At 41.1% G+C, this 23,140-nt stretch overlaps 1 protein-coding gene across 3 annotated transcripts in view; it reads left to right on the forward strand.

Annotated features, from left to right (window-relative positions):
* The window catches only part of ARHGAP6 (Rho GTPase activating protein 6), a 546,871-nt gene extending 530,159 nt beyond the window's left edge, over window positions 1–16,712 (forward strand). For 2 of the 3 annotated variants that reach the window (XM_011950883.1, XM_011950885.1), the window contains exons 11-13: window positions 10,240–10,508; window positions 12,156–12,236; window positions 14,727–16,710. In XM_011950883.1, the coding sequence (XP_011806273.1) occupies window positions 10,240–10,508; window positions 12,156–12,236; window positions 14,727–15,403 (1,027 nt within the window). In that variant the 3' untranslated portion in view covers window positions 15,404–16,710. Of the gene's footprint in view, window positions 1–10,239; window positions 10,509–12,155; window positions 12,237–14,726 lie in introns of all 3 variants that reach the window. The other variant, XM_011950884.1, reaches the window with a different exon arrangement.
* Window positions 16,713–23,140: the final 6,428 nt, after the last annotated feature.

Genomic DNA, 23,140 nt, shown 5'->3' on the forward strand with positions numbered 1-23,140 from the left:
TAGTAGAGACAGGGTTTCACTATGTTGGCCAGACTGGTCTCGAACTCCTGACCTTGTGATCTACCCACCTCAGCCTCCCAAAGTAGGTGATCTTTTTGTGCTTTAAACTCACTCACTCATGCTTCCCAAACTTTACTATGCGTAGGTATCACCAGATCTTGTTAAAATGCTCTTTCTGAATCAGTGGGACTCAGGGAGGTAGTCTATGAACCCGAATTTCTAACAAGCTCCCAAGTGATGCTGATACTACTGGTCCATGATCCACACTTTGAGTTTTAAAAGCTTAAAATATCAAAGTGTATTCTTGCCTTTAGGAGCTTTCAGAGTTGTTGGAGGAGGCCTCCAAGGGCAGAATGCAAAACAGTAGGTGCTGGCCCACTGGCTCTCAGACTCACCAGCCCCTTAGAATCACCTGGGAGCTTGAAGAACAACTATGCCTGGGCCACCCCTCAGAGATTCTGGTTCATTTTTATGCACTGCAATCTGGACATTGGGATTTTTTAAAGTCTCTTGCATGATTCTAATGAGCAATCAGGGTTAAGAACCTCTAGCTTAGATCCACCACATTGGATATCACAAATTTAGTATCACATGGGAGTTTGAGCTGGGTGGTTTTTGATATTAAAAAGGCATCCTTGTGTTGACAAAGGAAGGGAACCAATGCTCCAGACCATGAATCCACTTGGAGTTTGGAGAAGGGAAAGAGGTGTGATTTGAAGTCTCAGAGATGGCTTCTGGGAAGAGGAAGGATTTGCAGTGAACTTTGAAGACTGTGGAGGATATAAACAGGCCTGGATATTTGGGAAGCTCGCACCAGGACCTGGACATAACAGTAAATATGTTGGCTAGCTGGGGGCACAATAAAGAGGCTGGCCAGCACTGAAGGTAGAAGCCCTTAAATGGCAGGCTGAGGGGTAGTGCTTAAGTCAAGAAGCAGTGACAATAGATTACTGTAAAGCTAAATTATAGTAAATTACAGTACTCTAAACTGCCAGATGGTGCTGACTGCATTGGCAAGTCAATTATCCATCAGTAACACATGTTTGTGTAGTCAGTTATCTGTCAATAACACATGCTTGTGTAGTTTAATGGACTGGTTACCATTTCAGATCCAGAGCCAGATTGCCGAAGTTTGAATTCCATTTCTATTGCTATTAGATATGCGGTCTATTAGTTAAGAGTCAATATCTGTTAATATATAGATAGATCTCTCTTTCTCTAGTTTCCTCATCTGTAAACTAGAGATAAAAAGTAGCACCAACTTAAATACAGAATTATGCTCTTAGAATATAGTCTGGCTTATAATAAACATCATCAATTTGTTCATTTACAACTACTTACCAAAGGCTTGGCCATCACTAGATTCTACTTTGGTTTTCATGAGATAGCAACCTTCCAGGCAATATGACACAAGAGAGAACCCATTCACTTTAAGTTATAGCATTGTGTCTAAAAGCAAACACTATGTTTGCTTCTAACCCTTTGATTTTTTTTTTTTCCTGAAGCTTCTGTTCTCTGCCACCAGTTCACGTACCTAAATAAAGCTTTACATTCCTGTGAGGCCAAGTGGAAACTGCACAAGATTTTATTTGGAGGAGAAAAGAAACAAGTTTTCAAAAGAGTGTAAAACCAAGAACAAGAAAATATTATAATTTCTGTTTTGAAAGAGCAAATGTTTAGTGATATTTGGGAACTTAATGTTTTGTTTTGAGTTGGGTTTTTCACTTCTTTATGCAACATTGGTATTGGAAGAGTTAAAGGATAATTCCTTGTTTTTTCTCATGCTTGTCTGATTAAATATTTGACTTCAACCAAAATGGGATGCCAGAGGGAGATTAGAAGAGATTTTTATGACTGAGAATGCAAGACCAGGAGTTTGTGACCAGCCTGGTCACCATAGCAAGACCCCAGCTCTACTAAAGAAAAATTTAAAAATTATCTGGGCATGGTGGCTCATTCCTGTACTCCCAGCTACTCGGGAGGATGAGGCGGGGGGATCACCTGAGCCCAGGGTTTTGTGGCTGCAGTGAGCCAAGATTATGCCACTGCTCTCCAACCTGGGCAACAGAGTAAGACCTTGTCTCTAGAAAAAAAGAAGAAGAAGAAGATAGCAAGACTTTGATTTAAAAATATATATACTTGTCAGGTATATTTATTAGCATTATATATGCTCTTTTCTTCAAAGGTACTTAAAATAGTTCCCCTGCCCTTTGATTTAAGGATGTGAGGAAATAGGGAATGAGAATGGAAGGTTAATCAAACAGGACAGGATATGTTGAACCTGAGTATTTGCAATAGAACAAAGGAATCACAGTAGGACTGGGACTTAGTGACAGGCAAGTGAGACACTTGCCTAGACACAGAATTTAAGGGAATGCTGGAAAACTCAGTCACTAAAATTGATTATATTGCAATGTAATATTTTTTTAAAATCCAAGCTAATGCCAAAAATGTTTGATGAAGAAAATATCAAAATTTTAAAAAGACTAGCCATGCTTAGTCCTAGAACCTGAAACAAAAGGTAAAATATGTGCTGCTGCATTAAATGGAAGCAACTCATAAGTCATATTTATTTTTTGAGACGGGTCTCGCTCTGTCAACCGCCTGGGTGCAAGTGATCTTCCTGCCTCAGCTCCCAAAGCAAGATTTTCAAAATCTGCTTTGTTTATCTTGGTTCCAACTGAGAGAATTGCTATGTTTGACAGTTTCTCTTGATCAAGTGACAGTTTTAACTAAATTAACCTGAAATAAAATAAGGAAATTCTGTTTGGGCATAAATAAAACATTTAAATTTAACATAAATGTTATAGGTTCGAATGTATCTTCTTTTCAATTTTTTCAACTGCTTTCATGTTCTGGGAAAAAAAATTATACATAAAACCATGTATATAGAGGTACACAGTTTTCTTTTGCCTGAGGCATCTCGGGCCCCTAAGTTCCACATAAGGGATGCTTTGTAGAACTAAGCATGATTAATGTGAAAATCCCCCATAAATCCGGAGCTTAGGAGAACTCAGCAGAGCTCAGATCATCTGTGACACAGTAACTCGTTTCAATAACAAGTCTTGTAATTTTTAAATATAGGCTTCAGGAAACATATAAAGATTTGCTCTTATTCTCTCAAACCTCAGGGGCTACACAGAAATAGAATATTAATTAAATAAGGCCAAATAAAGTATCTTCCCTTCTATACTCTGGAAACGAGATCAAAATAGAACAAATTTAACTGCATTTGGAGAGAAGGTAGATATGGATGAACTAAACTCAGGTATATATATTTAAATTTCATTGTGGTTAATTCTGTTAGTGGCCTTCACAAAGTTTGTACTGAAAAAAAAATTAAATTAAAACTTTTTTTAAATAGCAGAACTGGTGACTAGTGTATCAAGAGCATGGTTGAAGATCTGTACTAGTCTGAAAAAAAATAAAATTTCAGTACTGAAAAATAATTGTGTTGTTTAGCTAGATGTTCATCCTATTGAGTGACAAATCTGCCTTCTTCATTCTGGGGGAGTATTAGGCTTTCTTCTAATTTAAAGGTATCACATTTAACTTACCAAATAAATACCACATAGATCATTTATTTTAATCTTTCAAAGCTTGTCATTAAAAATATTTTCTTTCACAAATCCATGGAGTGTTATGTGACAGATTATAATTTTTGTTTTTCTTTTACTAGGATTTTTCAAATCAGAAAGGGTTTCAGGAAATTTTCAGACAAGAAATCTGACTTTACCAGTACAGTGTAACAGCAAAGAGACCTATTGAGTGGTGCTAGCTGTTGGCCTCAATACCCTGGAAATTATGAAGCATTAACTGCCCCTGTCCCCTGCCCCAACATACACACTCCATTCAAGAAAGCCTTTCCAGCCAGATAGTTTTAGAAAAAGCTTATGTGGAATAGAGAATTCCATGATGAAAAATTCCAAAATGTGTGCATATATGCCTTCTATGGAAAGGCATTCAAGATGGAGGGAGAATTTATCACATCACCCCTTCCTTCCTCACACCTTTACTGTGATTCACGGCTTCTTTATAAATTTGCAGAATGTTAATTTGAAGATGTTTTTATCAGGCCCTCTGTAAATAATGAAGACAACACTGTCTTATCTTCACCTGTCATAAGTGCTCCATATGCCAGAAATATTAGGAGGGAATTAATAAGGACTACAAATGAGGGGACAAATTTCACCAAAGCCTTATGCCCAGGGTGTTAACTTCATCATCCAGTGGGGAGTTTAAAGCCATGTCAGTTCTTCTTTGAAGTGGAGCGCCTTTATCCCGAGCAATCTGTGTAAGGGAGGCTTTGTAGAACTGATGGTGATTAATGTGCACATTCTTCGTGATTCCAAAGCTGCTCCAGCAGTGGATTCCTTTCCCAGTTCCACTGATACAATCCAAGATGGATGATACAATGCTTTCAGTTCCAACAGACTGGAACTTATCAGTCAAATGATTAAGCCAAGGATGAAGCCAACACACATTTGAAATCTCCACAGTTCTTGCTGGGGCAGCTCAGCAAGGTGCTGGGCGGGCCCCATCCGGTGATTGAACCGGAGTTTTCCATTTGTCCCCAGAACAAGTTCTGTGCTTCCGGCTGCAGTGCAGGCCTGCCCACAGTACCCTGCCAGCATGTTTACGCCCTGACCTGGAGGGACCAGCTAAGGGTGAGAATGTGACTCGCTCTCCATGCCCATCCTTGCTTGTCTGGTTAGCTGAGATTGGCCATGCATGCTGTAGATGGTCCTGGGGTTTGGGGCTCTAACGGGGAAACCCTCCGTGCATGGAGGCAAACCCATGTAGACTGGTGACCTGTCCACCCAACTTCAATCCATGATGCTCTGAGACTGGAAAGAGAAGCCACCAGGCACTTTTGGATGCCAACTCATGTCAACTGGCAACCCATCCACCCAACATTCTGAACCTCAATCCATCAAATGTCACATCATTATGAGTCAGCTCTGGGGGCTTCTTGAGTGGGCATTACCTTCCTACAAATCAGCTCCAATTGGCAGCACTCTAATTTCTGAACACTGGTGGAGAAATGAGTCCAGGAGGAGGTGTTTTAGTGATTTTCCACAGGACACTCAGTGTCAAATCTAGAAAACCATACCATCTTTTCGGTATGTCCGAAAAATGAGATAAGCAGCCACAATGTCTTCTCTCAGATTTGACTCCAGGATAATCCAACACTAAGAAGATAGTTTTGAGTTCAGTGTCCCAAATAAAGGCATTAAAATACTCATGTATCTATTTACATGAAATATTTACTCTGATCAGTGACTCTTATCAGGCACCCTGGTCCTGGCAGACAACCACTTCTCTGACAGTTGTAGCCTGGAAGGGGGGTTTTCTTTCTTTTTTCACTTTTATCTCTAGGTTTCAGGGCCAGAGAAATTTCCTTTCCTATATACTTTTACCATCCACATTTCCACTCTACTACACCTGGATTTATTCACACCCTGTCTTCTTGCAGAATTTCTGGATTACAAGAATTTGTTTTTTGATTTGTGATTTTTATATGGAAAATCTTACAGAACTTTATAGATTTTACCTGATTTATACATTTGACAAGCTGCTTTTACAATAGCTTCCATAAACTTAGAAATGTTTCAGAAACTGGGATAGAATAGAAAGATTTAGAAGTAGAAAATGGAAAATGGACACAGGAAGTATAGGTGTGTAATGAAGGTGTCCACAATGACTGGATGCCCAGCTCCCATTACAGGACAGATGGGCTCTGAAAGGCCCTCACAGTTCTGCTTCCAAGTCTCTGGAAATTTCTCCAGACTCCAGCCTCCACTCTGCAATCCTACTCTCTCCCTCTGTTCTGTGTCTTTACTTCCAATTGCATTGCCTAAGTGGGTGTATGTATATATGCATGTATATATCGTTGCATGTATGTGTATATGTAATATGTCTCTGTGTATACGTGTACATATGTCATATGTATGTGCGTGTGTATATACATGTTTGTGTATGAATATGTATATGTGTGCATAGGTCTATGCATATATATGTATGTGTGTGTTTATGTCTGAATATGTGTATGTGTGTATGTGTTATGTATATATGTGTGTTGGGTATGTATGTATATATGTGTATGTGTACATGTGTTGATCCTGGATTTGCTTCTGACAGATATAAAACAATAGAATGACACTACTTTATTTTTTAATCTATGAACTGCCTATGTTGTTATGAGAGTCCTGAGGAGTGAATAAAACAGTTTTTTTCTTTTTAATCAGTGGGCTTTCATGTGAGAAGATAATTCTTGGTCATAGGTTCTTAGGCAAATTTGGCTGCCACTTCCTGACCTCTGCTAAGACAATAAAATGATAGAGAAATATTTTAAACATTTTAAAAGGCCATTAACTCTAAGTAAGAAAGAGCTTTTTACTATTGATTTGTAATAATGTTGAACACTATTTACCAAATAAATTCTAGAAGGATCCCAACCCTAACTGCCTCTGCTGCTAGAGAGCATGGTATTCAGCATTCAGTCAGCTCCTTGTTTCTTTCAATCCCAGACTCAGGTCAGGAAAAAGAAGAGTTGTTAACAGTAGCTTAGTACAGTGCCTGCCACATAATTAACTCTGTATAAATATTAACTTTTACTCTCCTCACAGGCCAAGGGGATAGTTCACATAAGTATATTTCCCAAACTGCTTGCCATGTGTATTCACGCTGTATCTCCTCCCATGGCTGGGATACACTGGGGGGTGGGGAAACTTTGAAAAGAAGACATCATCTCTCATTGGATGGCCCCTCTGTCTATGTGCCTGGCTGTGTCCCTAGCCATCCCAAGGAGGTTCAGAGCCTGTGTCTACTGTGAGACACCTCATCTACCGCTACCTCCAGGGATTCGCTTCAGTCACCCCCGCTGTTTCCTCCCTGATAGAGGGCCCAGCTGTGGTCACTTTGCCGGCTTGACTTAGGAGACTGAACCAGAAGAGCAGAGAACACTACACTCGTCCTTCGTAACCCCCCCTTTCACTTCAACATGTTCTGATCCACAATGGGACTACACTATGTTCAGTTGTCTGGATCCTGCTTAAGGCAGACAGATGAGGTTCAGGAATCGACTAGGATGGGGACACTCTTCCTCCTTCCCCTAACTGTGGCCTCAGTAACCCCAAGGTCAGGACCACCACATTCACTCCCAGGGCAGCCAATGCTGCAGTTTTGGCTACCATCTTCGGTTTCCCTCCTGATTTGGCTCTTAGCAGACCTTTAGCCCACTGTCACATCTACAGATTGAGAGAGGAAAATAAGGTTTGGTTATTAGAGGTTCCCTAACATCCCTGTGCATCAGAATCACCTGGAGGGCTTCTTTAAACAATTTGCTGGCCCCACCCTGAGTTTCCCTTTTAATAGTCAGAGCTGGTTTTCAGGGCTGTGACTCCACACTCAGAAGCAGCCCACCTTTGGTTTACTGAAAGCAGCCATCTTGAAATGCTTAATGCTTTTTAAACATGGGGGCCTCACATGTTCATTTTGCACTGGGCTCCACAAATGATGTAGGCAGTCCTCTCAGTAGGCCTAGAATGGAGCTGTAGAATTGGCATTGCCAAAAAGTTCCCAGGTGAGACAGATGCTGCTGCCCAGGGATGCACATTTCACAACCACTCAATGAGATCTTGCAGACCTAAAGAATAGAGGAAAGGGACAAGGGACAATGGCCCTCTCCCTCCTCCTCTCTCACCTCTACTTCATCAGATCCAATCAGAGATGTTAAAACAAAGGAACAAATGCTATTGCAACTTTAATTTTGCTATTGTTATTATCGTCTTTGTTTTATTTTGTGTTGTTTTCACCAAACTAAATGCTCTCATGGGGCATACTGCCTTTTCACCAGCCCCCCACCCCCAACAACTAATGTAGGTATAATTTCCCCTACCTATACATCAGTCCAAAAATTTTTTGAAGCAGCTTGAAAAATATATAAAGTGAAACAACGTCATAGTAAGTAATTAATTAGAGATGCTGTAAGTAATTTGAAATGTTGGGAAAAGGAACACGATACAAAGAGCGATAAGATGAAGTTGGGATGCAAAACTCACAAAGGCATCCCCAAGCTTAAAAACACCAACTCAATTGGAGCCTTAATTCTCTGAGCCTCTTAGCAGTCATTGGAGACAGAAATACATTATTCATTACATGATTCATGGCTCCATAGGGTAAAAATAACCTACTCATCAGTAGAAACCCAAATGTCCCTAGTACCAAGACTTAAGGGACATTTCTTCCATCGAGTATCTTTATGCACATAACTCCTGGCTAAATCTTCAACTTATAACACTTCGTTGAATGTATTCTGTTCTATATGGGTTGTAACACAGATAAGCAAGACATGAGAGAATTATTGGGCTCTCTATGAGCTAAAATACGACCGTTCCAAAACTTCCCTCCCAATATGAGTGGGGCAAAACATAAAACAAAACATTGGTCGCACTGATTTTGTTTTGGTTTAGCTAATGAATTGACTCTTTAAGTCATCTCGTACAATAAGGCTTTATGTACTCACTGTTATTGATAAAAAAAAGACATATTCTTACTAAGTAGACATAAGACATTTTTATTAATGACTGGAAAAATGGCAGCTAAACAGGGAAAACAAATGAAAGTATCCCAGTAATAAGATTTCTAGCCCTAATCTAACACAGAACACTGATTCTGAGCTGACAGCCATGTTAGCTTCCAGTTCAACACATGCAATTTTTCTCATTTTCATAATAAACTTTAACCAGTGATAGCCATGACAACAGATAAGTCTCTATTTGTTTTCTTTTGTGTTTTCTCAGCTAGAATGAGGAAGATTTTTTTCCCCTTTAAATAGATAGGGTGGTTAAATAGCCGCCTTCTCACCACTTTCCAGCAGAAATAGTAAGTTCCTTTTATTTTTCCTTCAAACTCATTGGTGGCCTGAAGGTCTGGAAAATCATCCTCATAGCAGTCCTCTGACTTCTTCCCATAAGATTATGTGATATGAGTGCAAACAGGAGGCAAGGAAGGGGCTTCTTTATTCCATGTCGGTAGGAAATGTCCTTAGCAAAAGGGTTCAAGCCCGTGGTTGCCTCAGTTACGGCTGTGGCAGTATCACAGAAGCTCATATGTTTTTCCCCTCGATATTAACCCCTGCTGAAAACCTCAGACGAAGCTAGATCCCTGTGAATGCACTTCCTCCAGTTTGCATGCACAAAACCATTTGGTTAGGAAAGTGTTGTTCAGGCATGTGTTTACCTTCTTTAAGAAATAAAAAGGATTTGTTTTGAAAAATTAAGCCAAAAGAGAGCAACGACTAATAAAGAGAAGTGAAGTAAGGGGGAAAAGATGTAGGTTCTGGAACTTTTAATCAATCTGTGATTGTTTCCCTTCAAGATGTTGTCAGGGCCAGTTTTGAGGAGGGTAGAAAATAAAGATGTTTCCAGGTAAGACTTCCCATGCTCTTTTCATGTTGCTCAAATTCTCATTTTTCTGTTCCACATACATTTTCACTGTTATTTCTGTTTCTGTGACAACTCATGAACACAGGACTATGATAATGGTATACTAATTAGTACATCATATCAGTTTGTAAAAGCACTACTGCCTTGTAGAATCATTTTAGATGTATTTGAACAAAATGGAGTCTAGTGACGGTCATATATTTATTGTTTTTGTCACCACTTTATATATGAAACACTTATTCCCACCGGTGGCATCATCATCTTTACCACATGAAGGATGGATTTACTTACACTAAGTATTTTTGGGGGAAGGAAAAGTTGTCCATAAAGCCATAATGAACTTCAAGCAAAGTGTCAATCATAGCTTTATCTGAATTATTTTTAATGCAGGATATTGAGGAAGGTGAAAGAGTTATCTACTAGTGTATCCTTACCTAATAGATAGCGAGCATCAGACTTTCACTTAAAAATGGAAGCAGGAATGAGTCCCTGAGGCACTTAGCGATGCCCATTGGCAAATGCAGGGCTCCTTGTCAGTTTCATTCTCACTTCTCCATCATTGCCTTTTCCTGCTATATCTGTTGGGTTTTACTGCCCTCTGCTGGTCATATCGTTGAAACCCTTTCACCTCATGGATATAGAGATCTTGGAACATTGCTCAAAATGGTATTTTTGTTTCAGCCCTTGTCCATGCGTACTCCTCCCGTCATTTGTATAACAGACATATTGTTTAAATCTGGTCACTACTTGTTAACAAACTCACACACCTGTAATTGTCTCATTGTGCCAGAAGCCCTGACATGCTGCAGTCGGAAGTTTCCTTTTCCGTGGGAGGGAGGCATTCATCTACAGACTCCAACAAGGCCTCCAGCGGAGACATCTCCCCTTATGACAACAACTCCCCAGTGCTGTCTGAGCGCTCCCTGCTGGCTATGCAAGAGGACGCAGCCCCGGGGGGCTCAGAGAAGCTTTACAAAGTGCCAGCGCAGTTTATGCTGGTGGGCCACTTGTCGTCGTCAAAGTCAAGGGAAAGTTCTCCTGGACCAAGGCTTGGGAAAGGTAACTGGAGCCTGGCCAGCCGGCGCTGGCCAAAACAAGTGACCCTCCTCTTGTTGCATGTGGCATGGTGTGGGGCTCTGCGGACCTTCTCTTCGTCTCTCCCTTATTTGATGTTTCTGTAATTCAACCTGCATTTACCGAGTACCTGCTGAACGCCTACACTAGGAAGAGGAAGGTGTGGCGACCCCAGTCGTTGGCTGGGAGGGTCCCTGCAGGCCACGCTCCAATTCTCAGATATCTGGGAAATAAACACATGCCCAGAGGAGCCACTCCTATTCCCAGCTGATCCTTTTTCCCTCCAGCATCCTAGGAACTTTATGTATACTGGATTTGGGTTGCATATTTGCTAGTCTGAGGTGCCACCCAATTACTGCTGTTACTTTTCTAAAGAAAACAAGCTGAACCTACTATGTATGAAGACAACCTTCCAGAACCAAATAGTGTTAGTATCCAATGACAAGAGAGCACTAGACTGGGAGTCACAAACCTGCTCTGCCACTTTCAACCTGCAGGATCTCCAGTGAGTGAGTGAGCTTCCCAGAGTCCCATTTCCTCCTGCTGTGAAAACTCAGAATGATAACAGTATTTAATTCATTGAGTTTAATGAACTAATCCATGTAAAGCCCTCAACGCAGCACTTCGAATGTAATACGCACTCGATAATACTTGCTGTGTAATCTTGTGTGCATTTCTTACCTGCTCCTTACGCTAGTTGCATCGTCTGTAAAATGATCTCCTGGGAACCTCCTAGGGATGAAGTGAGATAACGCATGTGAACTGCTGAACACGTGGAGGCACCCAGTAGACGTCTGCTGCTATAAATCGTAATTATAATCCCATCATGGGATTGTAGTGAGGATTAAATGAGATGGTGAAAGAGCCTAATGTAGTGCCTTACTCCATAAACATTGATGGATAAGTTAAGGGGATTTATGAGTGAATGCATGCATGAAAAAATCCAATGATACCAGTAGCAAAAGTACAGAAACTCTATTGTTCCTCTAGTTCTGTGTTAATGTGGTTAGCGCCTATAAAGCTGTTGCCACCTATCACCCTTCTATTCATTTCCTATAACATGCAAACTTATTATTTTATGGTTCCGGAGGTGAGAAGTCTAAAATGGGGCCACAGGGCCTCTTTCCCTTCTGGATGTCCTAGGGCACAATCGTTTTCTTGCCTTTTCTAGCTTCTAGAAGCTGCTGCATTCCTTGGTTCGAGGCCCCTTCCTCCATCTTTTAAGCCAACACACTAGCAGTATCTTCTCTCTTACCCCTCTCTTATAAGGACCCTTACAATTATATTGGCCCCATCCAGATAATCCAGGAAAATCTCCCCATCTTAAGAACCATAATTTAATCAAATCTGCAAAGTCCTCTTTGAAAATAACATCTTTGTAGATTTGTGGGATTATGACACAGATATCTTTGGGGGGCCCTTATTCTGTCTGCCACAAGTATGATATACAAAGGGCCTTTTTGTAAATTCCAAGTAGAATGAACATGCTGAAAGGTGGATCTGAATTGTATTGTTTTGTATGCAACAGGATCTTGAATACAATACTTTGCACAGAAGAGATGTTATTAAAATGTTCATTGATTTTTAATTTTCCTTTTGTGTTATATACCTTTTTATACACTTTTTCCCTAGATCTGTCAGAGGAGCCTTTCAATATCTGGGGAACTTGGCATTCAACATTAAAAAGCGGATCCAAAGACCCAGGAATGACAGGTAAAGTATTAATTTTAAACTTTATTGCATTTACTTTTAAAATTATTTTCTAAAGTTTTCTTTACTGTCATTATATTACATGCTTGTCAAACATTATTTGGGAAATGCTGAAAATGGGAGGGGAAGAAACGATCCTTAGGCTTTCCGCCCAAATATGCCAATCTTTGACTATATTTATTTTCCATTTCCTTTGCAAAGGTTTTTATAGTTACAATCATTCTGTCTGTGCAACTTTGTATTATTTTCTAACTTCTATTTTCCAGTTATTCTCCATTATCCTTTTTAAGGGCAAGGAATATTCCACAGAGTGCATATTTGTATTTTACAAACCAATACTAAGTCATTTGAAAATTTTTCTTATTGTTGTAATAAGTTACACTGTCAGAAGCCTCTTATGTAATTCATTTTTCAAATTATTAATAGATTCACAAAATTTTGGAAAGCAAGTCAAAGGTTATAAATCCCAAACAGGGAAGTGGGTCAAATATAACAAGGCTTTCCAAGAATCTGGAGGTACAGTCACCACCTATTCTGTATGGGACCCACTACCTTGCATTCTGTAAACTGTGGATGGCAGGAGATTTTACACTGCTGTGTGCAGATCTCATCAGTATTGCAAATTAGTGGCTTTTCATTTTTGCTAACTTGAAAAACAAAACTGCATTTATTAATTTGATTTGCATTCCTTTCTTACCAGTATTTTTCAGTGTTTCTGTTAATTTGCTGAACTCCCCCCCTCATTGAATTGTTACTTTTATCATTTCCTATTTATGTATGCTAGTGTTTTTTAAATTGATTTTTATGAACTCTTTATATAATAAAGATGTTAACTCTTTTTCCATATTGTTTACCACTTGCATTTTCTTTTTTTACATCATTAATTTTATCACTGTCTCTTTTCTGTGAATTCTTTCATAAAATTAATCTTTAGTTCAGCATTGGATAGTCAGTCATCTGTATGTGTTTCTTTTTAATGTTATTTCATTGTTTCAACCTTAATTTTTTTAATCCATCTGGAATACGTGTTATATATGGTATAAAATGTGTAAATTATTTGTTTGGTTGTTTTATATTTATATTCCCCTTCTCATTGTTTTGTAATATCTCCCATCTTACATTTTAAAAGCATAGTACATTTTTAAATTTAATGCCATCTAGTGCCGATTCCTTTTCTAACTATATCTCACTGTATCCTGTGAAGAGCCTTACTGCATTTTCCTTTTCCAGTGTCAGCTGTCACCTGTTTCAGCTATCATTTGTTTCTTTGTAAATACTCACATCCCCCAACTCCCCTGCCCCCAACATGGCCTTGTTCTTGTTCCTTGTCTGCTTTATAAGAAGTGGGGGGCAGAGCAGATTCATAGGAAAATAGTAGTCTGGGTACACATGCCCCAAGGACTCCTCCTTTGCCTTACAAAATGCACTGTTATTTCTTTCCTTTCAGTTTCCTAAAGAAAGTTGTATCCTTTGGGGAAAGCTACCTGCTGTAACAACACCGAAATGGGGCAGTGGCTTAACCTATTACAACTGGATTTCCCCCTCACTGTCCCAGTACAGTGTGGATTGTGAGGGGTGAGAAGGGGTGGGAATGTGTGAGGGGAGGGAGTGCTGTCTTCCACATAGTTACTAAGGGGCCCAGTCTAGGCTCTACATATCCAGTGACTCCACCATCCTCAGAGCCCCAGGAGTCTTCCAAGAGTTTCAGAACCTAGGGAGTCTTCATGCTGGGCTGGTAGTTAAGGGAAGGGGGAAAGCAAAGATCAGTAGGAAGGCATTTGTTTAGGGCTTTTTTTTTAATTTTTAATTTTTCATTTTATTTTATTTTATTTTATTTTTAGTTCAGGCCTAGAAATGGCTCACATCACATCTGTCCACACTTGTTGCCCAGACCTCATTTCTGTGGCCCTCCCAACTGCCAGAAAGGCTGGAAAATGCTATGTAGGAAGTAAAGGGGAACGACTGGGTGATCACCAAGTCAGCCTTTCCTGCATTGATGGTAGGAGAATATGCATAGTGGCTGGCCTCCCTTCTGGCATGGAATGGGGTACTTGAGATTCAAGTAACTTCATTGATGCAATAGAAACATGAAAACATTATAATTTGTATCTCTCCTGGATTACAGATTGCATTGAACAAGAAGGGAATGCTTCTTTCACCTTCTGGATTCTGAAAAGTTTTCCCAGCCATGTAGAGGGGCCCTTTCCTGAAACACAAATTGGTGGCAAAGCCAATTATTAATCTAGTCTGACGTCTCAGCTAACCTGTCAGAGTCTAGGCATATGAATTGAGCCGATAATCAATTCATATTTTTTTGTTTTCCTGGGAGGGTTCTTTTCTTCAGGTAGCAGCAGCTAAGAGCATACTATGCCGTTTCCGTTTTAGAAGTCCGGGGGGACGTCTTAGAAATGGGAAGGAAATAACAGGATTTGGATCCCCAACAAGGATTCTACAAACTGACTGCCTTTATTGGGCTTTCTCTCTGACTTCCAGGTTCCTCTGGAGACATTTTTGAAAGCAGCTCCCTAAGAGCGGGGCCCTGCTCCCTTTCTCAAGGGAACCTGTCCCTGAATTGGCCTCGGTGGCAGGGGAGCCCCGCAGAGCTGGACAGCGACACGCAGGTGGCTCGGAGGACTCAGCCCGCAGCCCCCGCGACAGAGGGCAGTGCCCACCCTGCGGTGTCGCGCGCCTGCAGCACTCCCCATGTCCAGGTGGCAGGGAAAGCCGAGCGGCCCATGGCCAGATCTGAGCAGTACTTGACCCTGAGCGGCGCCCACGACCTCAGCGAGAGTGAGCTGGATGTGGCCAGGCTGCAGAGCCGGGCCTCACCTCAGTGCCAAAGACCCCGTGGGAGCGGGAGGGATGACAAGCGGCCCCCACCTCCATACCCGGGCCCGGGGAAGCCCGCGGCGGCGGGGACGGTGGCGGCCCGGATCCAGGGGCCCCCGGAAGGCGTGGGGACAGCCACGGACCAGGGAGGCCAAGCAGCCGAGCGAGAGCAGCAGGTCACGCAGAAAAAACTGAGCAGCGCCAACTCCCTGCCAGCAGGCGAGCAGGACAGTCCGCGCCTGGGGGACGCTGGCTGGCTCGACTGGCAGAGAGAGCGCTGGCAGATCTGGGAGCTCCTGTCCGCCGACAACCCCGATGCCCTGCCGGAGACGCTGGTCTGAGCCTGTGCCCAGCCAAGACCTCATGCCCCGCGCCCTCCAGCCCAGGGGTGGCCACTGGCACATTTAGTGTTCTTCTTTCACGCTTCTCAAAAGCGACACAAGAGAAATCCAGTTCACCTACAGAGGTAGAGCACTCACGCCCCCGCCATTGAGAATAAGGTTCCATTGCGTAGCCAGCCTTAGGAAAAACAAACAGAACCCAAACCAGATGGCAATGTCCAATCTAAAAACGTCCCTTTTGGCTCTATAATATAAGATACAACTCTTGCTTTGGTATAGCCTAACAGTATTTATGTGTCTTCAATTTTGACTATTGTATATTCTGTAACAGATTATGTATAATCATATATGATGTATTCACAAAGAGAAAACAAAAGGAACAATTTAAAAAAAAACACTTCACTTACATTAAGCAATGAGATATACTAAACAATGAGATTCTATAGAATGTTCTAGAATATGCACAAGCGGGTTTCTGTGCTTTTGCCATAGCTTTATAACTGGGGATAACCCTTATGTCAATACCTAACGAAAATACTAACAAGATGAAACAGAATATGAGAAGCCATATTTTTATATAGGAGTCAGATACAAAAAGAAAAATCACTGAATGGTTTTTGATATTGAATACGTTTTCAGGAAAATGCTAAATCTGATAGATTATGAAATATATTTTTAGAACTTATTTAGAAAGGATTCAGTTAACCAAACAAGAAAAAGGCAGTGCCTCACAAAGAAATTAAGAAGTTGTCCGTCCCACATTACATCAAATTCAGTTTTATATAGGCCATATATAATATATATTTATAATGTATAATTTTTATGTATTTTTCAAAACTACAAACTGGAATCCAACTATAAAGTGTTTAAGAATCTACATAGAATATTCAAACTATAGAACATGTTTTTCCCTTTGCCCCATAATCAGTATTTGCCAAATTACATGCAATTCTTTAAAACCTAAATCACATTTGGTAGAAAGCCTACAGTTTTGTACTTACATTGTGCCAAAGGCTGAGGAAATGTTTTCTTTCCTAATTTTATATGTATTGTAAAATGTTCTACCGTACTTTAGTAGTTTGAAGTTTTTCAAGTGCATAACTATTTTTGACCAGCAGATGGCGATACGCTTCAGTATTTTATGCAATTTTTTTTTCACTTCTGAAGGGACAGTGTATCATAAAAAAAGATTTTTTTTTTTTTTTTTATAAAACATGCTACTCTTAATTTTCATGTTGGTGATGAAATTTCCAGTGCTGTTTCTTAAGGTTCTATCTTGTGCCATGATGAATAAAAAGTTAAGCAAAGACTTTATTTCCTGGCTTTAAATCTCTTGAATGAATTTGCATCACATGTCAGACATATATTTCACTATCCACAGATCCAAGTGTAATAAATCATGGCAATTCTGTGCATATACATATATAGCAAAAAAGCTGGTTTAAAAATATCAGATGGATTTGGGACATCAACTCTGTGACACCAAAGCATTTAGAAATGTATAATAATTTGTTGCAAGTAAAGGCTGATTTCCTCAACTGTTGAAGAGGTGGTTTTCTACAGGACTGAAATTCAGGTTTCCCGAGTTTCCTGAACTGTGTTGGGCAGCTGTTGCCCAACGCAATTCCTGTTAAGTTACACCTGCTCTATGGGCCTTAGATGCCTAATTTGCTTCAGGGCCGAAATAATAAAAGCTAGAAGTGGCATGTGATATTTCTTATTTGGGGAATGGTTTGAGATAGCTTCCAGCTCTGCCATCAGGTCCAGCACTTCCACTACTGGCTGGGACTCAGGGAGGATTTGCCTGCAGACCTCTGGTTCTTCCTGACTGCCCACACTCAGCCAAAAGTTGTCAACAAGATCCAGAGGAAATGCTGCTTGGTTGTGGATCACAGGTGGCTTTTCTGTACCACCTACTCTCATCCTACTCCTGCTGATGCTACTTCCCTGGCTTTGAATTTGACCCTGATCTGATCGGCTCTTTCCCTCCTTCCTAGATTGAATGGCCTGATAAATGGGACTCTCTTTCTACCACGTTCTTGCTAGAGTAGTCCTATTTTTTTAAAACATCCAGATCAAATGGCCCTGAAGTTGATGCCTATGTCAGAAAAGGTCATGAAAAGTATGTCCATCTGTTAATAGATCTAAAATAAGCAGTCCAGAAAACAGGACTCACAATATCTTTTACATATATCTCAATATTCACTCTCCCTCTCTTTGTACGTTTAAGCCTAGGGGCCGTATCTTTAGCTGAGTGAGTTACAGCTTCTTCTTTTTTTTTTTTCTTTTTTTTTTTGAGATGGAGTCTTGCTCTGTCGCCCAGGCTGGAGTGCAGTGCTATGATCTGTGTTCAATACAACTTCTGCCTCCTGGGTTCAAGCGATTCTCCTGCCTCAGCCTCCTGAGTAGCTGGGATTACAGGCACACAACACCACACCCAGCTAATTTTTGTATTTTTAGTAGAGATAGGGTTTCCTCATGCTGGCCAGGCTGGTCTCAAACTCCTGACCTGAGGTGATCCACCTGCCTCGGCTTCCCAAAGTGTTGGGATTACAGGCATGAGTCACCATGCCCGGCCTTGTTTCTTAAATGCCTTTATCATATTGAAAATAAGCAGTTTAAAAAAAAATACATAAAACCCAAAGACCTGAGGGAAATTACCCTTTCTAATACCGTATAAATGATATAATACCTGACCAGAAAAAAATAAAAAACTCTTTCACGCTGGCCAAAACCCCTTTAAAAGGCTGTTCAAGTCACTCATTCCCCATGAACAGAGAGCTTCAACAAGCATGAAAAAAGCTTCAGTGTGTCACATATGTTTCTCCATCTATGAATACTCTGACATTGACATTGAAACAATATGAACCATTGTTTTTGTGTCTCTGGCAAAGGGGCCAGAATGGGGATGGCAGAAATAGCCAAATATGAATTTGTCTTGATCCATCTAAGTAGCTATTACCATATGTTTGTTGTGGGTTTTTATAGAAAAAAAAAAAACCCTTATACCAATGGAGTTTGTGCAAATTGAGGAAATTTCTAAATAAACCCAGCTTGCTTCTTTTCTTATGCACATTTTAATACACATCTGCTTGGCAGAGAAACAACATTGGGATTAAATATAAAGGGACGTCAGAACAAAGTCCAGGCCTGTGGGGTATGTCAGTCTGATAAGCAAACTGCGGGAGGTAGATTATACTGAACTGAGAAGAAAGGAAATGACTGAAGAAGAGTTACACAGAGGTTAAAACAGGACATCTCAACTGAGCAGAATTTTAAAACAGGACTAAATCAGTAGCAAATGTTCTTCAAGAGAAAAATAAAATACAAACCAAGGGAAAATTCCGACAAAAGTTGGAATTCTTCTTTGGCACAGTCAAGGTGACAGATGGTGTCATGGAGATGGCAAATGGCACACCATGGTTTCTGGGATGCTCACCCCTGAACTGGTGTGACCCCCAATTCACCTAGGCACATCCAGTGTCAGCTCCAACTGGAGGCCCCCAGGAGGTCGCAAAAGGACCAGAAGCATCTCCAAGTTCAATTCAACCAATATCTTTTCAGCTTAGGGTGACCAACTCATCCCAGTTTCCCCAGGAATGGTCCTAGTTTAGGAAAAAAGAAAGAATTCCCATGTCTGGGACACAGGCCATTCTATGACTTGGCAGGGTAGGGAAAGGTGGCATGGGGGATCCAGGACACTTGACCTTGGCATCTCTCAAGTAGGGTAGCCAAAATAGATACAGGACACCCAGTTCAATTTGAATGTCAGATAAACAACTGATCATGTATTAGTATCAGTATTCCCATGCAATACCTGAGACATAATTATGCTCAAAAAATTCTTTATCGCACATATTGCATGGGACATACATTAAAAAGGGATTCGTCGTTTATCTGACAATCAAGTTGAACCTAGCACCTATTTGCTAAATCTGGCAACCCTAATCTCCGACCTTAATACCCCACCCATTCCCCAATGACCTGCTTGACATTCTCACTGAATGTCCCTGGAGGCCTCAATCATCCTGAAGGACCAGTGAGCCACGTTCTCACCAGCCACCACTCCCATATTTATGCAGAGCACTGCTTCTTGCTCCTCACTGGCAGTCTGGCCTGCGATCCCCCTCTTGTTGTCCTACTGTGCACGTGTTTACTGTTTGTCCACCCCAGTCAGAGTGGGCCCTTCCATCTCTGGCCTCCCACCCCTCCTCCATACTGCCACAGTTTATAGTTCTGAAGTGCACATTGTGTCAGAGGCCCATCACCGCTGAAAAACTATTGATGTCCTCCTGCTCCCGGATATACAGAACAAAGTCCATACCCCACCATAACATCAACATACTCCACGATCTGGTCTCATCTACCTCCGCCTCGTATCTCTCCCCAGCATGACACCCCATACTCTGGCCATGTACAGAAAACCTCATTCCCATGTGCACAGCACACTTTTGCATTTTTGTTCCAAGGGTGTCGAATGCTCCTCCCTGCTTTTCCTGTTCAATTGGAAGTTATTTTCCTTGCAAAATCAGCTCAAACCTTCCCTTCCCACAAACATGATTCAACACAGTTTTTTCTGGCCCTTTGCCACGTGGCAGTGTGAGCAAGCATTGCTGTGCATTACAGTTGCTGTCTTATTCTTTAATCTGGAGGTTGTTTCCTCTCTGTCCCTTAGGGTGGGGACCATGTATTTCTTTTCTGTACCCTCAGGACTGGGGTACCTGACAAACAGTTGGCATTTGATAAAGTTTTGCTGAATGTATGCATGTAAATATGACCAAGCAGCTTATCGTGTAGTAGAGGAAAAATACATGTCTGTCAACTTGTATTCATCCAGTATTGGTAGATTCATCCAGTAATCCACCTGGCAAATGCAGAGATAGTGATATATTTTCCAAATAAAAATAGGTTTCTGAAGAAAGGAGGAGACAGTCTCAGGAGAAGCTGATAGCAAGCACAGAGACATGGTGTCTCAACCAGCACTCCCCTGCAGAGATGTACCACCTCAGCTCTGTGCTGTATGGGACAGAGGAAGTGGGTGGCTTTTCATTCTTAAGATGAAAATTTGAATGGTAAATGATGTAAGTAAATGTATAGTTCTATGCTCCCTAGTAAGCATGCAATAGATGGAAATAGTGATCAAAAAGACAAGGATGTTTCAAGATATGGGCCTCAGCATCCAAGGCAACAAAGTTTGATTCCTGGCTTTCCCATTTATCAGCTGGGTGACCTCAGGAAAGTTGCTTTAATCTGCCGACTCTCCATTTTCTCAGTATAGTTGGAGCAGAAAAACACCAAACTCCCAGGATTCTTCTGAGGGTTATATGAAACAATACCTAGAACAGCGCTAGCCACATAACAAATATTCAACAAATGGCAGTGTAATTCATATCCTATGTGAGGCCATTTTAGAAACAAAAATTGGGAAGCTTGCTGTGAAATGCAGTAGTAATAACTAACATTTATTAACAACTTCTGCTCTAGTCTCAGTGTTTTATGCACTTTCACTCATTTAACCCCCTCATCTTCCAGAGGGCACAATTGGCTCAGAGTGACATTAAATGAGTTGCCCAAAGCCATACATCTAGAAGGTGCAGACCCAGGATTTGGTCACAGGCCATCCAACTGTGCCACCTCCTGTTTGTATAATGCAGAGTCTATGAACAAAGCTCTGTTGTTACTTATTGGAGCCCCTGGGTATCTCTCATAAAGAAGAGGGCTCAGCTGAACCATCCCCTGGGGAGGGCTCCTGCCTCCGGGATGATCCACAGCTTCAGGGGAGCACTGAAGGGCTCTGGGTTCCATGCCCATTTCCTACTGAAGTAAGAGAAATTAAAGCTAAAATTTAAAAAGGTCTAAAGAAGGTTTTATTTTTGAAAAGTTTTGGATAGCAAAACCACAGGGAAAAATGGGTGTGATTTAGTCATTGAACTCTCCTGGTTGAATTATACTTAAGAATATTCAATTTACATGTTTATTAATTTGACATCTTGCACTTACTTTTAGTTTAGCATTATCTTTACATTTTCCTTTGGTTCATACAGCTATAATAGCCATGCAATGACTTTATTAGGTCAATTGGTGGGTTGATGGATTCATCCAATAACTTATCTAGTCAATATTTACCAGTGGCCTACTGGCTGCCAAGCCCATTAGAAAGACAGATAAGACAAGTCCAAATCTGCCTTCAAAGATATCTCAGCTAACAAAATGGTCACTCTTGTAAACTGTACTACGAGAAGGGCAGCAGATGCTGTCAAGTCCCACAAATCCAGCAAATATGCCAGTGTCTGGTGTCTGGTAGGCAAACCATAAATTGTTGCATAAATTTATCAATAGATAAATCAATCCATCCATCCAACCAACCAACCATCCATCCATCCATCTGTCTGTCCCAGGGTGAAAAGTCAGAGAAATGACCATAGCACAAAATGCTGCTTGGATTTTGAAGTTACACCCCAAACAAGAAAGTCAGTCTCTGGAAGTGGAGCACACACCTTAGAAAGAACTTGGCAGAAATCAGGGATGGTGTAGTCACAATTAGGGATGACTTCCTCTGCAGTCACAGAGGACCCCATGCTTGGAAGAGCCCAGCACTTATTTGAATGCTCTGTCAATGACTTCTTGGAATTTTCATACTTTTGAACAAGCGGCCCCACATTTTCATTTTTCACTTGAACTTGCAAATGATATAGGCAGATCTGGTCACATTCTTTGCTAGATAAAGAGAAGGACCCAGTTTAAGAACAGGAAGCCCCTCATAGTACAGGTGAACCACCTGAGGTCCAAGGAAGTTAAAGGGCCTTTTGCCTGAGGCCATTTTACTAAGTTCCTAACTCCTCCACAGAGCTCTTTTCCATCTGAACATAATTCCAAAATGCAAAATAAGGTAAAACTGTACCTTGCTCCATCCTAGGGAGTATGAGCAATGTTTATGATATGCAAAACCCATTCCACTTATTTCCTCCCATACTTTTCTTCTTCCTGTGTTTCTATTTCTGCCATCATATTTTTTTGTATTTTTATTTCTGAGTCACTGTTTCTCTGGCATTATCTTTTAGTGTGTGCTTCTCTTACTGCTAGAGTCTGAATGTTGGTGTCCCCTCAAAATCCATATATTGAAACCTAACCCCCAGGGTGATGGTATCAGGATGTGGGAACTCTGGGAGGTGATGAGGTCATGAGAGTAGAGCCCTCGTGAATGGGATTAATGCTCTTTAAAAGAGGCTCCAGCTCCTTCGCCCCTTCTGCCATGTGAGGACTCAGTGAAAAGGTGCCGTCTATGAACTAGGAAGCCCTCACCAGGCACCAAATCTGTCAGTGCTTTGACCTTGGACTTTCAGCCTCCAGAAATGTGAGAAACACATTTCTGTTGCTTATGAGCCATCCAGTTTATGGTGTTTTGTTATACCAGCCCTAACAGACTAAGCCATTCGCTTAGTTCCAAGATCAAATGTAATGCTGGGCAATGAATGAAAAGGAGAACAGAACCCTCAAAAGTCCAGTAGGGGAAGGCCAAAGCTGTTTCTTGTTTCTGCACAGAGGAGATGACTTCATTTCCTTAGAAGGTAAATGAATTAGAGAAGGGATTAGAAACAGGCTTTTTCCTGCAGGAAAGAAACATAGAGGGTCAGTGTTCAGTGCCTTCTTCTAGTCAAATCACTTTACTTGGTCAGACACCAAGGGTCTGGGCCCAGGATTTGCTTGGGAAAGTCAATCATGAAAGGAACACTGGGA

This window comes from Colobus angolensis, unplaced genomic scaffold, assembly GCF_000951035.1.
Source record: "Colobus angolensis palliatus isolate OR3802 unplaced genomic scaffold, Cang.pa_1.0 Scaffold310, whole genome shotgun sequence".
Lineage (NCBI taxonomy): Eukaryota > Metazoa > Chordata > Mammalia > Primates > Cercopithecidae > Colobus > Colobus angolensis.